Source organism: Martes martes (genome assembly GCF_963455335.1).
Source record: "Martes martes genome assembly, chromosome: 8".
NCBI lineage: Eukaryota > Metazoa > Chordata > Mammalia > Carnivora > Mustelidae > Martes > Martes martes.
Genome location: NC_137895.1, coordinates 117,175,913 through 117,198,167, shown reverse-complemented (window position 1 = coordinate 117,198,167; position 22,255 = coordinate 117,175,913). Strand labels below are relative to the sequence as shown.

The 22,255-nt window shown below is 51.7% G+C and overlaps 1 protein-coding gene across 2 annotated transcripts in view; it reads left to right on the top strand.

Moving 5' to 3' along the window:
* Nucleotides 1–22,255, top strand: part of FRMD4A (FERM domain containing 4A) — a 465,015-nt gene that overhangs the window by 380,479 nt on the left and 62,281 nt on the right. For both annotated transcript variants that reach the window (XM_080810510.1, XM_080810511.1), the window contains exon 12: nt 20,671–20,747. In XM_080810510.1, coding sequence (XP_080666636.1) covers nt 20,671–20,747 — 77 coding nt within the window. The remainder of the gene's footprint in view (nt 1–20,670; nt 20,748–22,255) is intronic.

Below are 22,255 nucleotides of genomic sequence, written 5' to 3'. Positions count from 1 at the left end.
ACTGAGAGCATCAGCCATTGACTGAGACTCATTTGTTGAGTTTATCCAGGTCAGCAAAATAAAAATGTTAAAAGGTCAGGGTATTTATTCAGAGCATTGGCTGTATTCAAACCGAGTTGTTACACAAAGTAACTGATGTTTCTGTGGCTTCTGAGGAAGTAGTTATGAGTTGGTGGGGGGCAGAGGGAGAGGGAGAAGCAGACTCCCCACTGAGCCTGGAGCCCGACCCCAGGACTTAGATCATGACCCCAGACAAAGGCAAACTCCCAACTGGCTGAGCCACCCAGGTGCCCCAGTAGTTGAGATTCTTGAATCTATTACTAATTGAGGGACAACAAAACCACCAAAGTCACCGTTCATTCGTTCATTCAGAAAAATATTTATTGCATACTCGTTATGTGCCAAGTTGAGCAGAAGGTGCAGAGGTAGGTATAAAGGCCCGGCCAGGTTGTCAGGAAGTGAGGTGTATAATTGTGTCGGTGTCACCAAGTGCTCTAAGAGAAGTCTGTGTGGGGGTCAATGAGGAATTGAAGGAGAGTCACTGGGCTTAAGGAGGAAAGAAAAGTCTTCACAGGCAGCAGAGTGGGAGCAGGAGGAACTGGGTGGGCGGGCATGCTAGCATGCATGGAAGCCTCATGAAGGAGAGCAGCATGCCAGGTGGAGAAGCACACAGCTCCACTGGGCTTGGAAGCAAGAGGCAGAGGAGGCCAGCCAGAGAGGAGGCTGACAAGGCCCCACTGGGCAGCTTGGGGAGCCCTGAAGGCTCTGTGAAGGGGGTTTCATCTTTGAGGCAGTGAGAGCCACCAAACATTGGATGTGGAGGAGCAGCCAGATGGGAGTCTCACTGTCCTAGAAGCATTGGTCTGGCAGTGTGTGGAGGATGAGCTGGAGAAATACAGGACAGAACCTGCAAACTGGGATGTAACTATGGTGGCATAGGCCAGAACTGGCGGGGGCACAGGGTCTCAGTAATAGGGTGATGTTTAGAAGGTAGGTGAGATTGGTCTGTTGTGTGGTCAAGAAGGTGGCCGTCAGAGCAGGAGGGCATCTGGAATGCCTCCCAGCCAGAGCATGGGATATAAGGGCAGTTTAGGACCTGCAGAGTTTGAGGCGTGTTGGGACATCTGGGTTGCTGTGAGAGGTAAGCAGTTCGGTATCCAGTGGGAGCTCCAGAGTGTGAAGAATTTCCAAAAGCATAACTGAACCAGAGATTGAATGGGCACAGGAGAGGGAGAGACACTTGACACACCAGAGAAATTTCTAGTAGCTGTGAACAGACTTCAGCTGGGTTCCCCACCATGACATTCACTGTGGGACAGACCAGGTGGTGCAGCCCTGAACCCGATGTCATTTAGGGAGTCCTCTTTAAGAAATTCAGTCTGCCCGTGAAATAAGAACAGGCATTTGCAAGGGCTGGGCGAGGAAGAGATGCCTGAGTTTCATTAGCCGGAGGAGTATTCTTGTCTGCAAAGATGCGGGGTGGAACCCACAGGAAACCAGACCTAAACCGGAGCCATGGTAGGAACGCAGCAGGGAACTCTTCCCTCTCCTCATTCCCAATATCAGCAAGGTCGGAAGAGGACGTCTCTTACAGGGAAAGGCACCCATGACCCTCTGGGGACGCAGGCTGCACTCCTAGCTCCAGAGCTGCGCACTCACGGAGCTGCGCCTGCACGCTACTGCCTGCCGAAGCGGAGTAACACAGAAAGTGCACAAAGTCAGTCTCCAGAGTCCTGGACAGGCACTGCTTTGTCTCCGTGAGTATTGGAAACTCACAGGAAACTGCCCATGCAGGGGCCATTGCCTTGCCGCTCCACTCATGCCTGTCTGAGTGGCCAGTTCCCTATTCCCCCCAGGCCTGCTGGAGTCAGGACCCCTGGAGTTAGGACTTGCAGCCCTCTGCACTTCCTGGCCCAGCTCCGGGGAGGTCAGCCAGCTCGGCAGGTGTGTCTGGCAGTGCCTCCGCGCGTGGAGAGCCCAGGGCTCAAGGCGGGGCCAGCTCCTCGGGAGGATGGCCTTCCAGCAGCATCGCCACTCTTGCTCAGGGCCCAGGCGGAGCTCCACCACGGTGGGCCCCCAGCACAGCTCAGGAGACTGGGAGTGGCGCCCAGTTCTGCGCACCTGGAGGCCCTTCTGCAGCAAGAGCCGCACCTCCAGCTGGGGCAGAGCTAGCCTGACACTCTGACCCAGTTCCAGCAGCTCCATCACACGCAGTGCTATTCTAAGAGCCAACATTCAAGTAGCGGCAGTGACAGGCTGAGCCTGCTGCCTTTTCTTCGGAGGGCCCGGAGGCATCCTCTGGTATGCATCAGCAAACCATCAACACAGCCGGAGGAACTCAGAAGCTGCCTGTGAGAACACACTCAAGTGTTTCCATATGATCCACCGAAAAGGAGGGCGGCGGGTAGCTGATCGCTGTCCAGAAATGGGCTGGACCCTGGCTCATTCTAGTGTCTCTGTTGGGTGCGCTTTGCCATTGTGGTCACAGAGTCTCCCTAAATTGCTTAATTGTCACTCTGAGACCCTGGTGGCTTTGGGGGACATGGAGTAAAACAGAGTCCCTCACAGGCGGAGGAGAGAGAACATGGAAGTCCTTTCCTAATGACACGCTCCCACTGCCGTCTAACAGATGGGCTCCGGCTTGCAGATGCACAACCCCCGACACAAGCCGCTCCTGTTTATCAGGAGAAAACCCGCTTCTTTGTCCTCAGGGCGCACGTGGCAGGAACAGCTAGACACACGGGGACACCTGAAAATGGTGTTTTCGCTTTTGTGTATGTTCAGAAGCTCAAAGCCAACTTCAGAAGTTTTTTTTTTAATTTTTAAGATGTTAATTATTTTGACAGCGAGAGCACACACGTGAGTTGTGGGCGGTGGGGGGAAAGGCAGAGGGAGATAAGCTCCAGCAGACTCCCTGCTGAGCATCCATCCCAGGACCCCGAGATCACGGCCTGTGCCGAAGCCAAGAGTCAGAGGCTCAACCGACTGCACCACCCAGGTTGCCCCCAGAAGTATTTTAGAACTGCATCTGCAGAAGAATAGCCCACCAAAAACGAAAAAATCCACAAAAAGAACGAAATCAAAATAGGAATCTACACTACATACACGTATCCAAGAACATGAGCCCTTGCTTGCACTCATGAGTCCCTTTGAGAAGCTTAGGGAGCACCCCAAACAGTATCCAAGGCTACGGATCCAAATCTGTGATAAACTCTTAAATACTCCGCCACCTCCTCAGCAAATCCTTCTGCTTCTCCCCTTTCCCCAGCCACGTGTTGTTCCCTCCCACCCTGTGCCTGCCTCTCCACACCTGAACTCCAGGCTGTTCATACTGCAATACTGTTTGATGCTTGGAAACCTCCCTCTGGTTGCCTCAGCTCACCTCTCTTCTCACATTATGGTTGGACAGTTCTCATACACCGTTGAGAACGTGGTTTGCGTGTACCGGAACCGCACTGTCCACGCATCTGCCTGTGTGGCTTCGGCCCTGGTGAGAGAAGGGGAAGGAGGGTCACAGTGGCCCGGAAACAAAATCTTGCAGCTGCAGAGATTATCTTAGTGCATTTGCTCCTGTAGCTACCACAGTCCATTTCTGCACGTGCACACTGTGGAGCAAGGGAGCGCTACCTAAGGACAAGGTTCTTGCTCTCAGAAGTTAGCTCCATCCTCCTGGCCTTGGGGAAGAGAGAAACATGGTCCAGTCTTGAAGGGCGCTTGAAGTCGGTCTTGAGCTCCGTCTTAGTTTGTATTAACAGCTGAACAAAGAGACCTAAGCCATCAAAAGAAGACCGAGTGCCAGCTATGTAAAGGGACTCTTGGTGGTGACGGTGACGGTGGTGATGTGATGACATGCTATGGACATCACTTGAATGAAAATTATGTGGCAGATCTCGAGGAGACGTCGGTTATTAACTCTCACGGAACTGGGTCACACGGGGCAGAGATGAATAGGCTAGAAGAAATCTGTCCCATAGGGTTCTTTCTTTTTGAGGAGAACCTTGCATTCCTTAGAACAAAACTGAGAAAGTCTGAAAGCCTGATCTCTGGGACCACCCGTCCCTTCCTGGGAGTGCGAGAACCAGAGGTGTTGGGATAGCAGGGTGTCCCACACTCAGGACTCTGCTCCCGCCCAATGCCACACTGAACTGCTTCTCTGCCATGCTGCTGTAACTGCACCCTTCAAAGCTGTGGACACCCCAGCCATGGAACCATTAGAAGCCATCATAAAGTGGTGCCTGGGTGGCTCAATGGGTTAAAGCCTCTGCCTTCAGCTCAGGTCATGATCCCAGGGTCCTGGGATCGAGCCCCGCATCGGGCTCTCTGCTCAGCGGGGAGCCTGCTTCCTCCTTCCTCTCTCTCTGCCTGCCTCTCTGCCTACTTGTGATCTCTGTCTGTCAAATAAATAAATAAAATCTTTAAGAAAAAAAAAAAAGAAGCCATCATAAATTACAAGAGGAAAGGCTTTCCAAATGGGGCACCAGGAGGGTGTGAGTCCTCCCTCCTGTGGGCTCTGTCTGAGGCTATAAGCATTAGAGGACAAACAGCAGGAGACATGTGGCTCCAGGACCACCCCACCCCCCCGGAAGGGATGTTCGATATCTGCTCATCCTCATTTATGGCTGTGGCCCGCAGACCAGCCCGCATCTGATGAGGTCTGCCCGCTGGGGAGGAATGGCAGTATGCTCTTTGTTACATATTCAGCAGACATCATTTACTTATTTATTTGATATGCAATTAGGGGGCGCTTTTATGTACACTTAGATGCACAATTAGGAGCTCCGTGGGGTCCCCTCTGAGACATTTGGAGAAGGAACCGGAGTAAATGGTCTGCCCTGTGTCCCCAAGCAGCCAGTGGAGCTTCCTACAGTTCCTGAGAGTATTTCAGAAGCAGGGGCATTAGCTCAGGGAATTGATGCATTACTGTCACCTCCCCAGATTAGTAAAGATTTTTGATGATGAGACAGGAAGACGAAATAATATTTACAGGAAATATTCCATTATCTGTGAACTGACTCCCAGTGGAGCTAGCCTGCTTCCATTATTCAGCCATAAGCGCTCCATTAAGTGCACTGTCGACCTCTTTTTCAGCTTCTGTTTGGAGGCACTTGACTCATTTTCGGGCTGCTGAGCCCTCTGCCTTGGAGGGCCCTGGGTGGGCTCCTCCCTCAATTCCGCCGTCTATATCCCTCTTGGACACCGCACCCAGTGTGTTGCGTCGAGGAAGAACCCCATGCCATGCTTTCAGCATTTCCTTATATTTCGCAGCCTTTGCTCCTTCACAGTGTTGGATCAGAGGACCTCCTTTGGTTGCCCCCTATCAGTTCAGAGATCTCCCTCGGTGCAGAGTGGACCCTGAAGGGTGCAGGGACTGGAGGCGATGGGCCCTGACCACGGGTCATCAAGAGGGGCCTGCCTCAAAGCTGGGGAGCAGGCCTGCCGGAAGGGTGATGGGGTAGGTGGGGACATAGAGCACTCCCTGAGTTTGCCATCCGAACTCCCCAAGAGAAAGGGGGAAAAGCAGTTGTCTTCTAAGGAATTTGAAATGCCCTTCCCCAAATAGGAGAGAGACCTCCTGTCCTCAAGGCACCAGTAGGAGGCATGGCTGAATTCTGTCTAGCATGGGAATCCCAGTCTCTCCCTCCTGTTCAAGAACTGCCGCTTGTGGGCCAGGTGGTGCTGGAGGGAACGAAAGAGGTCCCTACTCTCCCAGCGCGTGCGGCCCAGCGGAGAAGATGGTCCAATGATGATATGAAGTCAGTCTAGGATGCACGGTGTCAGCGTCTTCAGTTCTAGAAAGACAAGTCAGAATAAGGAGGAGTGGCGGATGATCAGGATTGGGCTCGCCAAGCAGGTGACGTTTAAGTGACCCTCCCTCCAAGAAGGGGCACATCAGGCCCTGTGGGAAGCAGCGTCGGAGGCAGATTTGCACGGAGGAAGTACTCTGAGATTAACGCCAGTGGGGCAGGGGAAGGAAACAGGACCCCGCAGAGAGGGAGCCTGAGCTACGATGCAGGCTTGGACCAAGCTCTGGAGCTCGGGAGGAGCCATCAGAGCCACCACCTGAGACGGGGGGCCGAGCCTAATCCCCAATCACTAGAAGAAGGGGACCCACAGGGAAGGGGCCGTGACCTTGGCAAAGTGGCTCCCTACCGTGGAGGGCAATTCCCAGAGGGGATGAGCCTGTCAGTCCAAGAGGGAGAGACTAGTCAATAGGGCATGTGGCTTTTACAACCATGGTTCTCAGAACATGGCCATGGACTAGCAGCACAGCCCCCCACCCTGGAACCTGTGAAAAGGGCGCACTCCACGTCCCTGCCTGAGCTGTGCACTCAGACACTCAGAGGGTGGGACTCGGTACTCCGTGTCCGTGAGTCCTTCCGGCATATTCAAAAAAGTGGTGATAACCCCTTCACTCTGTGGGACTCTCTTTTTATATCTGTGAAATGGAGACTAAGCCATGAGGTAGAGTCATATTTTCTCCGTTTGAATGTTAACATCTGAGTTTTACTTTCTCTCTAAAAATGCTGTGGCCCTCGACATAGGAAATATCGTTGGCCTCTTTTATACCGAGCGCAAGAGGCAGAATTGCCACAAAGAGCAAACAATCTCTCTTTGTTAAGAGGACCGATTTTTTTTTCTTGGTCATAGGATCTGGGAACCCAAGGTCCATCTGTTCACACAAGTCGCTGTGAAGGCCGTGTCAGAGCCTCGTCCTGAGTTACCCAAAGCTCCAAGGACACAGCTTGTATCTTGTTGCGTTCTTGTTGAAACTGTCCCACAATACTCGTGCTGCTGTCAGATGGGCACTTTGGCAGAAGACGAGGTCTGTGAGCAGAAAATAAAAGTACTGCCCCATCCAGGGGGATCATCCTTAGAAAGAAGCTGTCCTGAGAGAGCAGTTTCTCAGCAGCCCTACGGAAGGAGAGGAACGTAATTACTCCTTTAGGAGAGGCAGATCCCAAGCTCTCCTGGGCTGAGCTGCTGGAAGGCACCCCATAGAGGTGGGAGCCCTCTGCCCTGAAGATCCCAGCCAGATGCTCCCGGCGGGGGTGGGGGTACTGGCTGTGGGGGTTAACCTCCAGGGCTGGCTTAGACCTTTGGGCACCACGTTCCTGGTCCCCCGCTCCTGCCGTTAATTGTAGTGGGAAGACAGCTGGCCTGCTAGTCAGGACACCTGAGTCCTAGCTCTAGGGCTGTGAGACAAGTCACTTCTCCAGGCCTCGGATTCCTCATAGGCAAGACAGCTAATATAGACAGGACTCTTGAGGTGGGGAGAGTCAGGAGACTAGAAACAGTTGAAGAGAACGAAGCAAGGGGCGAGCTCATCATAGAACTAGAAAGGAGCAGTTAACAGAAGGAGGAATGAAGGGCAACACTTCCTCGGAAGAAAGTGGTAGAAAGAGAAAATGCCCATTTCTAAGTAGGCAAACCCCTGGCTGTCTTTGATGGTTGCCGGTTCAGACAGAGCCCAAGGGAGACCTGATGAGATGAGCAGAGGCAGCTCTTCTCCCTGAGTGACACACCTGTCCCTTCCGTAAAGCGTGAGGTCTCCCAGGGCTCAACTGCTTCCCAGAACCGAGCCTGGTCTCAGGCTTCTCGTCCTGCGGAGGAGGATGGGAGCATATGACAGCGCAGCGGAGGCCATATAAACATCCACGGTGGTGTGTGGAGAGTAGGGGTCAAATACCAGCCTAGGTATTTATAACATGCTAATAAACACCCAGGCAGCCTGGCCAGCAGCCCCCTGGAAACTGACTCTTCTAAGTCACAGAACCAGATTCCCGCTACTCAGGGAGCCCCACTGACCTTGGATGCAAGTTAAAGAAGCAAATGAAAACCAAATGCTGTTGTTGGATCCTAGACCCCTGCAAGGAGCGTCCCAGAGCCCCACCCACTCCAGAAGGAACCACAAGCCAGCAGGGACGCAGAAATAGATTTGGTTTCTCTGGCTCATGAAAACCCAAAGACTTCACTAGTCTAACAAGAGCAGCGATCACCTGGGACTCTCAAAAGGCAAATCTCTTTTATTGCATACTGTTTGTTAGAAATGGGTTCCTCCCTAGATTGAAAACAGGGACAGTCCTTTGACTTGTCGGATCACTTCTAAGTAATAAGCACAAAGCCTCAGTCACTTTGACTAGCAAAATTGATTTCGTTAAGTAATTAGAGTGTCCAGTCCTTTCTAACAACCAAAGCTCCAAGCTTGGCTTAAAGTTAAATCTTCTCCCTTCTCCAGCTCACGTGGCCAGCCTGCTTCTCAGTGTTTTGATTTCTGGAGCAAGAAGTGAGGCAGTCGTTTTTGGTTACCCTAACTTCAGAAGGCACCCCTCAAGCTCTTCCGGTGCCCCTAGTGAGCTCTCTCTTAGTAGGTTTGCAGAAGACATCCTCCACTGCCCTCCCCAGACAGGGAAAGCTCACAGCACGCCTCTCTCCCCCTAATATTCTCCCTCAGTTTCTACCTTTCTAAATGTTTTTTTTTTCCTTAAAGATTTTCTTTATTTGAGAGAGAGAGAGAGAACTCACACAAGTACAGCAGGGGGAGGGGCAGAGGGAGAGGGAGAAGCCAGCTCCTCCTGAGCATAGAGCCTAATGCGGGCGGGGCTCAATCCCAGGACCCTGAGATCAAGACCTGAGCTGAAGGCAGAGGCTTAACCAACTGAGCCACCCAGGCACCCCTAAACATTTTATACCCCAATTGAAGGTGAGGAGTTGCAGAGCCATCTCAACTATGAGGCTTAAAATTTTTTGTGATTAAATGCATGTAGAATTTACCATTGGAACCCTTCTACTTGTCCTATTCCTTGGTGTTAAGTATATCCACATTGTCGTTGAGTCAGTCTCCAGAACTCCTTCACGGTGCAAGACTGAAGGTCTGTCCCCTTAAACCACGGCCCATCCCTTCCCCCCGGGACCCACTGTTGTTGCGCACCTGTGAGTCTGGGCACTTCATCTGGGTGGAATCATAGAGGATCTGTGACCATAGGATTATCATACCAAAACCAGGATGCTTTAGGTGATAGATAGTGGCCCCAGTGAGCAATCCCACCACAACATCAGACCAGCCAGGGCTGTCAGGGCAGACCAAGGCTTGTGCTGGCCTGTCGAGCCTGCCCTTGACCCTTTCTTGGCCTCCACTACAGGGTGGTCTGCTCACTGGTCCCTCTGAAAAGAAAGATCATCTTAAAGCCTCAGCTGGTGCTTCCATTTCCAAATCCCACGCCATGGCTCTGCTGGGGCTCTGTCACCCTCACACAGCACAGCTCGTCACAAGCCTGTGTTGAGCCAACAACTGGGGCAACTCCAGAGGGGCATGGCCGGTGAAATCCCGTGCCATCCGACCAGCCAGTTCTTCCCAGCATCACCAACAGGTGTTCTGATGGCTCCGTGGGGCTTTGCAAGCCCCCCTCACCAGTCCCTACATTCATTCTAGAAATGAATGATGTATGTAATGCTAGATGTATGCTGCTAACATCAGATGTGGTCATGGACACCCCCTGAGCAGAGCAGACTCAGCCTCCTTGTGCTGAATGTTCTGTTCTGGCCTTTTATTGGGGGCGCAGAGAGACGGAGGGGTTCTGAATGCCTATCTCTCTAGGCCTCTTGTTGACTGGAAACCCAAACCCAGCCCTGGCTGTGGGAGGCATTAGGAGCCCCAGCTGAGGGAGTTGCCTCCACGTGTCTGCACACGTGAATATGTTTAGGTACATCATTGACTTTATGCTTACAGCTGTGGGGCTTGAAAAACCATAAAAACCAGCTCCCTAACCAGATTTCCCACCAGCCAACTCCAGGACAGACTACAGGTCCCGCAGCCTCGGAGGAGAACAACCCCGCCCCCCCACCCCCCGCCCCAGATGCCTTCACCCTCACAGCTCAGAGTTGTTGGGCTGGAGGCGGGAGGGGGGGTCTGTTGTCACCCACAGAGGCCACCACAGCAACTCCAAGCAGACGGCCCTGGTAGGAGAACCTTCTGACAGGTTGGTGGTGCTTCTTACGGAGAAGGGGAGCCCCCTGGGATCAGGGGCTCTTTGTCCTGGACTGCCGGCTCCTTTGAAATAGTTAGCTTTATGAAGTTTTAGCCAAAGAGCATCCTGTGATTTGTGATTAATCCAAACTAGGATTGACCAGTCAAACTGGTTAATTTTTTATAGAAAAGCCACAGGGAGCTCTTGGTCCCTCCCATGTCCTCTCCCAAGCCCCAGGCCCCCTGAACCTACTTTCTGTCTTGTGGATTCCCCTCTTCTAGATATTTGGTATGAGTAGAATCCTAGTATCTGCATCCTTTGGGTCTGGCTTCTTCCACTTAGAAGAATGTTTTCAAGGGTCATCGTGTTATGTAGTATGAATTAGGAGTTCATTCCTCTTTATGGCTGAAGGATATTTTGTTGTCATCTAATGTTTCCTTCCACATTTTCTGCATTACTGTAGCAAACACACCCACCCCCACCAGTGGTGCCGTGGGCCTTCGTGTTCACCATATCCTCTCCTAGAGCGAATGACTCGCCCCCTAGTTTCTTTCTGAAAGGACTCCAGTGGTGTTTCAGTGATGCCTTCCCCGAACCGCCTTACTAGCTCCGGTTCCATCGTCTTTCTGTTCCTCGTTGGAACCTGTTTTGCTTCGCCTTCCTTACTGTGTAGTTTCATTTGCCCACCTCCCCCCTCAGAAAAATGCAGAGATTTTTCTTTTTCTTTTTTCTCCCCAGTACTGCCTGTGTGCTGCCTAGCCCAGTGCCTGACTCATGATAGCTTCTCCATAAACAGCTGCTCAGCGAGTGAAAGTAGAGCTGAGCATTAGCGTGTTGTGTCCCACCGCCAGTCACGGGGACGTGTCCACTTGCACTGGCCTCGTGGACATCAGGACAAGCACGTCACCCCTATAAGGCAGGGTTTGAGGACTCCAGTGAGAAGGAGCCCATTAGAAGCAAGAGGAAGGGAGGAGGGGGGCACCAGCATTTTCACACGTTAGGCTTATTGATGGAAAGATGAAAGCATAAGGAGTTCCTTCCATCTGGACCCTCCCTCGATTTTATTCTTCTGTCTCTTGGACCAAAAGGACCCAAAAAGCTAACGGTCCTAGGACATGCGGGATGCATCACTGAACTCCTACAGGGCCATGAGCCAAGCTGGCGCGAGTCTGGATGCCTTTTCTTTCTCAGGCAGGAAACCCTCTGCTGGGAAACCGTGTTTGTTGATTCCAGTAACCTTCCCTTTGTCTTGGGGGGACCTTAGCAGCTCGTTTCTGCTGAGCCATACGATATTCAGGGAGTTTTGTGAGATTGTGTTTTTACTTAATGAGCGTGATTCTAAGGGGAAACCCAGGCTAACCTCACCTTCCTGAAAGTGTGAGCCTGTTGAACCCCGAATGCTGGCACAGCCAGAACGCGGTCATGAGGCCCTCAGACCTGGCTCTCTGGGGTTCTACGTGGGCGCCTGCGGGTGGGGTAGAAGACCCTACGATGGGGGCGGGGAGCCTCACAAGGAGCCTCCAGCTGACTTCAGACAGTTTGTAGGCAGAATGAGTTGTGGGAGTCCCTTCAGGTCTGGCGAGGTCCACCTCTCGACCATAGATGTCCCCGATTGCCTGTGGAAGAGAGTAGAGCTCAGGCAAGGCTGCCAGGAAGGGGGAAGGGCTGTGCTTCCTGGGTTGTGGCTCTTGGGGCTGGCCCTCACTGCCACTTCCCTGTTGCCATATGCCTTCCCATTGAGAGCTCTACTTAGCGGATGTGTAGGTCCAACCCTTCAGTTCTTCACAGTGTGGTTCAGATCCTAGCTCCCATCAGTACCTGTGTGACTTTGAGAAAGTAACTTAACCTCTCTGAGCTTCCGTTGCCGTAATACCTACTTCAAAAACTTCACCATTCCGACAGACCGTTGTTGAGTGCCTGATAAGCCTCGGGCACTGTGTTAGGTGCCAGAAAGTTTCTTTCAGGAGGCTTACAGCCTGGTAGAGAAGATATTTGAGGGTAAAAAAGACCATTGTGATACAGGATGGTCCTTGCTTTGGCAGAAGTACTCACGTGAATGTCCCGGAAAACAGGCTGGGGGCTGGGAAAGCCCTGGGGAGAGCTGGCTGCTGAGTCCAAGTGTCTGTTTCCTCCTTGGCTCCCCCCACCTCCCCTAAATGCATAGTTCCCCAAACTGACCTGCCCACTTCAGAATCTAAGGAAGAGGAGATAATTTTTTAATAAAATAGGACCAGTCCTTCTGGAAAGAGAAAATCTAGAGTCGAAGTCCTCACCTCTAGGAAACCTCCTCTCCTCCTCCTTTCTGGGAAAGAACACGGAGGCACAGAAACAACTGCTCCAGCAAACAGGGCTGGCATCTCAGCCCCGGCCCCTCCATGCCTCCGTCCGGGGGAGGGGCCAGACCCTCCAGCAGCTGGAGCAGGGCAGTCGCCGACCTCCGCTGGCTGCAGTCCCCACTGTAAGACCACAAGTGTTCTCAGCTGCAGTCTGCCTCTGAAAGCAGCCTGCCAAGCCCTGGTCCGGTGCCTGCTCGGCTGCCGCTCTGGGATGCTTCCAGCCAGGAGGGCTCGGAGCTCACACCTGGGGTCTCGGCAGCCGGCCGCTTCCCTCCTGGAGCCCACAAAAACCGAGGTCTGCAAGACCTTCCCCCTCCCGGGGGATCGGCCAACTCTGGAAGCCTGAGGTGTGCTAAAGTGCACACGAGCTGCTCTTAATTATTCCCAAAGAGCCTTTGGCTGCCTTGCTAATTTTTTTTAAAGGTAGAGGACTGCCGCTTCAGCTTTTTTTTTTTTTTTTTAGCTTAAACAGGGTTCTAGTTGTGAGAGTCTACCTTTCTTTCCATGGAGAATTGCTTGCCAGCCTGTTCTCCATCCTGTCCCCATCTTCATGGAGTCCAGTGGCTTCCACCTGCGAAATCAGGGGTTACTGTGAGGCCACACCTCTGGACAGAGCCACTAGACATAAGAGGACTGATGACGGTCAGGCCCTCTCCCCGCCCCCAAGAGAAAAACACAGGTTTTCCCCCAGAGCAACCAAAAACCCTTCACGGCAGTCCAGAGGTCTTTTGCCGTTGCAGGTGAAGATGCTCATCATTTTCCCTCCAGATGTGCCAGATGTCTCATTAATTCCCTGTATGAGGCTTCCCATTGAAAGAAGTCAGGGCAGGTGTGATTAGCCTTGAAGGATTGTTTTTTTAAGTTTTTATTTTCATTTCATAAGTGTAACATTAGTTTCAGGTGTACCATCTAGTAAGTTAGCACTAACCTACATCACCGTGTGCTCATTGTGACAAGCGCACCCTTCGTCCCCGTCTCCTACTTAACCCATTCCCCTCACCCCCGCCCCAACCCCAAGCCTTGAAGGTTTTTTAAAGGAAAGCCTGGAGCTCAGGTTGACCCACACAAAACTGGGCCATAGCGCTCATTGCTTAAGATAGGAGAGAAAGACAGCAAATCTAGACCTAGATATCAAGAATCACTGGCCAACTGCTCCATTCAACACTGACCCTGCAGCATCCCCCAGAAGCACACTCTGAGGAGGGAAGAAAGGACATCATGAGGCCAAGGATAAGAAGGAAAAACACGTTGAGCTTCTCTTTAAAGCTTTTACCTTTGCCAGAGATTTCTGGTAAGGTCTTTCTAGAAGAAAGACCAAGGTACACATAAGAAGATAATAGAGATGCTCCCCCCTGCCCAGGGAGAAAAATAAAAGGCAATGTAGTCCAGTGGGGGGGAAGCGGCCTGTTTCTCTGGGCCTGTTAAGTACTCTCTCTCTCTCTGCCCTGAGTAATGACTCTTAAGCCAAAGGAAGCTGAGAGGTTTCTGATGGGTTAAAAAGAGGTCATCCATTAAAGGGTCAAGGCCTGGGCGATCTGGGCATCTGTCACTGAATTAACTAAATCAGTTCCGAGCTTGTGGAGTCTGACAGTGAGGAGTAGGCAGCCAGCTGGGGGGACATCTTGATTCCATTACGTCTACTGAGAAAAATTAGTCATTGTTTTCCTTGCTGGATATGTGGGCCTCTCAGAAGAAGAGAGGTCAGGGAGCCCTCCTTCAGTGCAGGTAACAAAGGCCATACTCCTCTTCACTTCCTAAGCTCATTATCTGTGGACCTAGTTTATTATGTTGGAGGGCCTGATTTGGTTCCCAGTATAGTCTGTTCCATGTACTACTGAGCCGGATTATGGTAAGATGCCTTCTTCCCGGGGTCAATGTTTTGAGATAACAGGTCAAGCTGACTCTGGTCAGAATTGTAGTGGATCCAGGAATTGGCTGGATAACTGGAACCAAGGATCCCAAAGAGAATATAGCAAACGCCAACCGAAAGGCAATGAACAAGAGCCCGGGTTAGGCCAATGATTGCCTTGTGAAAACCCCAAGGAAGACAAAACAGTTTTTAGAAGGCCCGTGTTACCATGTTAGCCATCTCGTTTAAAAAAAAAAATTATATAACCGGTACCTTGGGCTACTATGTGTTCAGAACTGTATTTTGATATGAAGACTAATACTGGTGTGTAAATGATGGAACGGAGAGAACATAATGCTAGCTAGTATTTTCTGAGTGCTGGGTACTGGGCACTGCTTTTGGCCCTTTATATCTAGTCATTAATACAACAGCTCTATGGAGGAAAAAAAACAACAACTTATTAGTCATATTTCAAAGATGAAAAATCTAAGACCCAAAGAAATGACATCACCAGAATACACAGCCAGTGAGTGGTAGACAGTGTGGCTTTGAAAACCATCTTTCAGTCCATGTTACTCAGAAATAGGAAGTGTTTAAGACAAGCAACTTTATTTTTAAATTCCAAGGAGTAGCCCTATGACACTCTCTGGATTTACAGTGCTGAACTCTAGCCCGTGCATAAGATCTAGGAATGTCCCTGCGCATGCACACACACCCCCCATTTTATGGAAAGGCAGCTAGGAAGGAGAGGGACCCAGAGAGTCAGGACTATCACGAAGCCTCTCAACTTCCAAGCCAGAGTTATCGCCCCTAAAAATGATACACTGAAACAGTGGAGAATAAATGATGGCCATGATTGATTATGTGAGGCAGGAGCATGAACCCTATCTGAATAAGGTAGCATGGAGCCTCTGGAGAGTTTTAGAAGTCTAAGCTAGAAACTGTAGACGATTTTGCTTCCATCACAAAGTTAATTGCTGTGTCATTGTTCTATAGTCTATTCCTTGTCTGTTTTATCTTCCCAACTAGATTGTGAGCTCCTGACAAATACAAACACCATTAGGCATCATGTTCTTTCTCTTTCCTATTAGCGTGGGTTGGGTTGGCACAAAGCAGACACCCCCTTCTTGAAAGATGGGAGTGGGGGTAAGGATAAGAGATGGCCTAAAAGCTCAGGGCCTCTGCTCTCTTCTTTAAGCATAAAGTAAAATATATTGTAAAATATATTGAATCCTTATGCAATTGCTATTAAGACACACGAACAAACCCTGGTAGATGGTGTGAGCCCACCAAGTTGTGAGTGACAGCCCTCTTCCTAGAAGGTGAACAGAGCAGAAATGAAACAAGGAAGTGAGTTTTCTAGTTTGTTTGTTTCATTCTGAGCTCGGAGATTATTCCTGGCTGCGAGTCTCACTCTATTTGTAAGAGAACTCTTTGCTGATGCTTGGAAGGCATGCGGGATCTTGATGCTGCCTTTGAAGAAGGGATCGTTTCCAATCATTTCCTTACCCATCGGCTTGCAACAGTGTGGTTCCTGCTCATGATCAGGTCTTCCTGGTGTGTTAGAAAGACCCCAGGACGACCCAGTCCCAGGATGAGTCTTGATATCAGTTGCTTATTTAACCTCTGCCTGGCCCCTAACCTCTCTCCACTGGGCTCGCTTTATCCGTGGAAGGAGGACACGGGAGCAGATGGCTGCTGGGATTTTTGTCGAGTGCCCCCCTCCCACCCCAGTAGAAGCAGGAAGTTACTCAGAGGTCATTAAGAGGCTTGGTGACTCAGCCCCAGGGACAGGAGGAAGACAGGCTCCCTGAAGTCCTGGTCAAGAATCAGAGCCATTAAAACGAGCTTCCTGTCAGGCCTTTATGTCCCATCATTGCGAGAGCTCGTCCACCACCCATGTGCTGTTCCGGTACTCCGTAAACACTTGGCCCTGCCATGCCTTCCCCCACCCACAAGGAACAGGGCTTATGGGGGCGGGGGGTGGGGGGAGGGGGACAGTTGCTGTTTTCTGCGCCAACCTTCAGTGATACACAGGATGTGGGAATCCAACAGACTTGCTAATAGGATCCAGTATCCAGGTCTGCTCATGAACTGTTTATAGGGGGTCCAGTGACAGGGCTCAAAGGCGGTATGTATTAGCCGCTCTTGTTTGCTCTCCGAGGATAAACGTCTCTCCGCTCCTGTTCTCTACATTAGAAGGTGGAAGTGGAGGACCTGTCGTCACTTGGGAGTCACCTATCTGGGGCAAAAACTACAAACCACATCTGGTACCCACCGTGGTCCCCTCAAGGGTGACAGACACCATGTCAATGAAACCACCACTGGACAGTTTCTCCAAGTCTTTGTTTTCAAGGCAGGCCCCCATGATTAAGGCCATTTTTACTCCTGGTTCTTGTTGGTTGTTAGTCCTTCATGAGCTGCTGCAACGCAGCGAGGCTTTGCTGTATAGGAAACCAGAGGAATCCAGGTCTCTAAGAGGAGAAAGAAGTAGTATTTGTCATCATGTACAGCAAAACAGGAAAGAAAAGCCACTGTGTAGGATGCACAAGACTTGGTTTTATACTTCCTCCTCACGGTCCCATTGTTGCTCATTTGTAAAAATAATTCCACTCATAAAGTTAACCAGCCATTAGTAAGTAAGAGCTGCTCCCACTAATTGGTGGGCCCATGTGGACAGGGGCGTAGAGTAATGGGCCAGGTGCCCTTGATTCCTGCTTCTGGTTCCTTCCCTGACTCACTGTGTGGCCTTAGGCAGCACCCCTTAATCTCTCTGGGCCTCACTTTCCCCAAGAAGAAAATTTCCCACTTGTTCTCCTTGGGGGGTGCTGGAAGATCAAAGAAGTGATGTTAGCAGAGCTTTAAAGATGCCCAGGTGCATTAGAAAGGCCTGATTTAATAGGTATTAATTAATAAATCCTTTATTGATAAACCAGTATGTTAGCTTTTAATTAGCTTCATGGGCCTAAGTCATGCAAAATCATAAGGGAATAGCCGAGCAGTGATGATCGTCTGTGTGTGATGTGTCTTTGTGTGGCCTCACAAAGTTCATTGATGGCTCTACCTGGGAGCTGGGTTAGGACAGCTGCAGCAAGCCAGGGAGGCTCTCTGAAATGACATGGATGATCTGGGGCTGCCTCCAAAACCGGCACAACGGCGTCCCGTGGACCCTGTTAACAGAGAGGAGGCAAGCTCGAGAATCTTCTGTTTGCTCGCTACTTGAACTGTCAAACCCTCCACTCAACCTTGAGTGGAGGGTTTAGCAGGCTGGGCCTCTGAGCTCAGGGGCACAGGGGCCTGGGGACAGAAGAGCCTAGGCCTCTAGGAAGGGACAGTGCCTTTCCAGCAAGGGGTGAAGGCCCTAGTGGCCAGCAGCTGCCTGCATGCTCAGGGAGGTCTGGGGAGGTGGAGAGATGTGAGCTGCCTTTGTACCCTGGCCCCCAGCCTTCCCAGTCCCTCCTGCGTGAGGCGAAAAGGATCAGGTCCTGTTCCCACATGAGCACCTCTTCTTCTGTTCCTGGGACCCTGCTAATGCCCCAGTGGAATTCTGTCCTAAAAAAATTGTCCATCATTCACCTCACTCCCACGCTCCCTTCCCAGTGTTTGATTTGCAGACGAGCTCCCTGCTTAGAGCAGACCTGAAGGAGAGCCCGTGCCCCGTCCCTTATTAGAAAATGTCCATGAGCACATAGCCTCCTAGAGAGATGCTAGGAGCCAGGCCGCCAGGGACCACAGCTGAGGCTCGGCTTGCCTTCTGCTTTTCGAGGAGCAGGACAGAGGAGGTACGGGGAGCCAAGCCCTCTGAGCAAGGGCTCTCCTTGCTCAGGTCCTCCACCCGGTGGGAGGGGCTTCACACAAAAGCCCAGGTGAGGTGTTCCAAAGCGCCAGGTTTGTTTTCTTTCCTTGTGACCAGGAGGAGAAAGCCCTGGAGGTCCACCCATCAGATTCAGAGAAGGCACCTGACCCTAAGTGCTGCCCAGCCCAGCACCGAGCCTGTGACCTGAGCACCAGCCAGGACCAAAGACTGGGGCCAATGATACAATTTGTGGGGCCGCTTGATTAAAACTTAGTGGGAGGGAAACAGCAGAACACCAAACCAAGTGTGGGGCTCTGCTGAGCACATGGCACACACCCGTGAAGCCGGTCATAGCCAAGATGGGTGCGGCGTGGGGCTGAGGGTCCCGCTGAGGGAATAGCCAGCTGCCCTCCACAGCATTTTTCAGAGAGGGATGGGAGAGGGGGTCAGGGGAATAATTCTATACACTTCAGTCAAGGATTTCCAGCATGGGAATAATCACATTTTATTTTTCTTAAACACTGATGTCAGCTCTTGAGTTCAGAAATTTAAGAAAAAAATTATTTTGGTGTTTCTGTTATTTGCCAGGATTTGGAAGAAGAAAGAACAATTAGGAATCACACTAAGATCTAATTCTTAGAGCGCTTCTTTTGTGCTGATAGCATGTTGAGGATCTGTTGCTTCTACCTTAGAAGGGCATTATTGCCCTTTTATAGATGGGGAAACAGGCTGGAGGAGATGCTGTCGCTTTCCTAAAGTCAAACAACATAGATGCAGGGACCCTGCATTCACCCAGATGCAGTCAGACCCCAGAGCGTGCGTGCCTGGCCGCTGAGTCCAATAGACTTACTACCTCCAGTCTAGGAGGTCAGTGTCTGGGGTCTGTTAGATCGGGCGTTTTTGTGTCTGGCAAAGTTCAGGGGGAATGTCTATAAATATCTAACAGTGGGGGAGGGGGTTGGTCAGAGAGGAACTTAAGGTATTTCATTGAGGGATTGAGCTTAGCAGAGCATCCAACAGGAGCGTGAGACTCAGATCTGTGACTTGAGTAATAATGGGCTCTGCTCAGGTGAACTTTCATCCGTGACCTCACACGCGGCTGTCTGAGCCAAGGTAGGGCTTTGGGTCACTAGCTTGCTTTGAAATGTCTCTCTACCCGCTTGCTTGGGACCAGCGCTAAAGGAAAAAGAGAAGTACAGTTTTCCTTGGGCTTCAGAGCAAAATGGTCTTTGAACTGTGGACCAAAGAGTCATAAGAGTAGATGACCTCCTTCCTATTATGCAGACAAAATAATTGTCACATGCTGCAGAGCAGGTCGTGAAAAGAAAAGAATGCAGGCATTCTTGAAGCAGGTTTTCTTCCAGCCCAGTTCCACGAAGGGGTGGAGTCCTTTGGCCAAGACCTGACTAGTGGGCGTGTCTGGGTCTGGAAGGGCAGGGTTGACAGGTCGCAGGGAAATCACTATCCCATCTCTAAGGAGGCAAAAACAGGAGTAGGTCAGGGAGTGTCAGGAACCCCAGCAGAGAGGACTGGGTTTTGGGGGAGGCTAGGAGGAGACCCTGAAAAGCACATGCCTCAATGCAATGCGGGAGAGAAGACCCCAGGGAGGCATCAGCCGCTCCCAAGATGAAGAGGAAGCCCAGGATTCCCGTTTTACCCTACTTTGGGCAAAATCAACTCAAATTCTAGGTGCTTAGAAGGGGCTGCGGAGTGCATCAAACAGAAGCATAAAGAATAGAAATACAAACCTGTGTGCACATAACTTTAACCTCTTTTGACATTTTCCAGAGGGTTAAGTAACTTTCTTTTTCCTCCGATGAAAGGACCCCACCCCCCTACGGAACTGCTGCCCTAATCACTCCCAGACCCTGCAGTTTCTTGTTAACAGGCTCCCTCGTGCAAGGAGGAGTGCCCACCAGAACCCCGAGGGCACACATTGGGCAGAGGGAGGAACTCGCTCCCTCCCACTTCGCAAAACGGCCTCTTTTCGACCTCCCCCTCTCTGATGGCAGCCAGCCCCCGGCGGCAGCGTCCCGCCGGCTGCCGGACTCTGGATTTGCTTTGTGCTGCGGAAAGAAACAGGGGCTTGACAAGCTCATATTGATATCTCGAGTTGCCTGCCCCGAAATAAGGTTCCAGCAGCCCCCGCCCTTCGCGGGGAAGCTTCCCGAGTCGGATCGCCTGGGCGAGTCCGAGCTCTTACACATTAGTGGGCAGGAAGTGGAGTCCCGATGGGAGGCTGGGAATTTGACCGCCTTCCCATTTCAGCACTGGAGGGAGGAAGCTCAGTTCAGCGCTGCGCGCAGATGGCTCCCGCTCCCCTCTGAGCGCGCCCCTGCTCCCCGCTCCGCAGCCGCCCTGCTATCGCCCCCGCTCGCCCCGCGCTCGCCCGGTCTTTGGAGGGAAAAGTCCGCGGAGCTGGGCACGGTCTTGGGTAAAGCAACAAAGGCAAAGCAGAGGGGAACAACTTGCAAAGAACTTGTTTTGTTCCCGTTAAGAAACCTGCAGGAAAATCCACACCCACGTTGCCGGGTTTTGAATTGGAGAGCAGCGTGTGTGTGCGTGTGTGTGTGTGTCTGCACCAAGAGGCGGAGAACTTGCAAACAACTGTGCGGTCTCTGCTTTGATAAGGAAGCTGCCAGCTGTAGAAGTTAAGCCGCAAAGCGAGGAGGAGAGCCCTGAGCCAAGCACTCCCGAACGTAAACCGCATTGTTTTCTGTGCAGATATTCCAATGGAGGCAGTTGGAAAACCTGTATTTCAGAGAGAAGAAGTTTTCCGTGGAAGTTCATGACCCCCGCAGGTAAGCCAGGAAAATGCTTTTCTGCTGGGAGTGCGTGGCCCAGCCGGCATGTTATTTGTATTATTATTTTCATGCTGTCGTTGTTCATCTTGGGGAGCGGAGAGAGGGGAGAGGGTGGTTGCCCATGGGGAGTGCCCTCCAATCTGACGGTGAAGCTTTGTTTTGTACTAAATACGTCGATAGATGCAGTGGGTCCAAGTGTGATTCGCATGTGCACGGGAGTGTGTGTGTGTGTGTGCGCGCACGTGCGCATGCATGCCTGTGTGCATGAGAGGAATTAGCAATTCCGTGATCATCTCCTCCAGCTACACGTGTTCGGTGTTCGTGTGTGGTGTCTTGGCATGCCGGGGTGTTTTAGGGCGGATGGATGGCACTTGAGCGGGAGGTGGCCTGAGTCCTTTTTGGGAGCCTGTGCCAGAGGAGAGTCTGAAGGACAGCTTGTCAGAGCTTCTGAGAATGTTTCAGGGAGAACAGTTGGCACGGAAAGGAAGCTATACCTACAGCAGTCGTGTGAGCTTGTTTGGTTCCCCGAGCTGTGATTTTTGGGGGTTAGTGTTGTGGGTGGGTGTTGAAAGCGAGAGAGTTCTTTTTCTCCCCCCTCACATTGTGTCGCAGGGAGCACTAGTGTAAAAAGCTGTGCTCTCTAAGTCAGATGCCAAACAATAGGGTCCCAGTTTGGAATGCAGCAAGCCCTGCGTGGAAGGTTCTCGGGCGGCACATACTGGCTGCTTTTCCTCTCTTTGTCTGCCGGCAGTCCTGGACTTAGAGGCAGCTCAGAAACAGCAGCAAAATCCCCTGACAATGGGCCTGACACCTAAGGATAAATTGCTTTCAGGAGGTCCAGAGAGGATTTACTAGGAAGTAGCCCTAGGAAGATGGTGAAAAGTCAGACTCTATGGAGGGGCCAACAGGGCATTTAGGCACCGTGGATGCCCTAGCATTGGCCTGCTGAAGAGAAGATGGCCTCAGCCGCCCTCACACATGGCCTCTGAGCAGCCCAAACAAGCCTCTTTGCCTCCCGGAGAGCTCTCGGAACAGGATGCTGGCCCCCCAGTCGGAGGGCTGAGCTGGGGCAGTGTCTCTGCTCCTGCCGCCAGCGATAACCCAGCAGGGCTGACAGGCCACCCTGCCCCGCCATGTAATCTGCGTGACACAGCCACTCCGCAGAGGGGAAAGGCTCGGCCCACGCCCTTCGGTTCCCACACAACCAGCAGGTGCAGAACATGGTGGAGACCCAATCTGCACAATCAGATGAAGGCGGCGACGTTAGCAGAGGAACGACTTGTGCAGCATTTCTCGGGGTCCTCGGGGGTGTCTCGGGCTGGAGATGTTGCCTTTGCAGAGCAGGAAGCCGTCTGTGCAGGGTCCTGTGGGGACAGACGCTGAGAATGATACTCCAGCCAGGCTTTTGCAGGTGAACTGAACCAGACCAGTCTCAGAAGCACAAGGGGAGGGAAAAGTTCTTTGTGACAAGAGTGAGATGCCCAGTGAGTCAGAGGCAGAAAGGG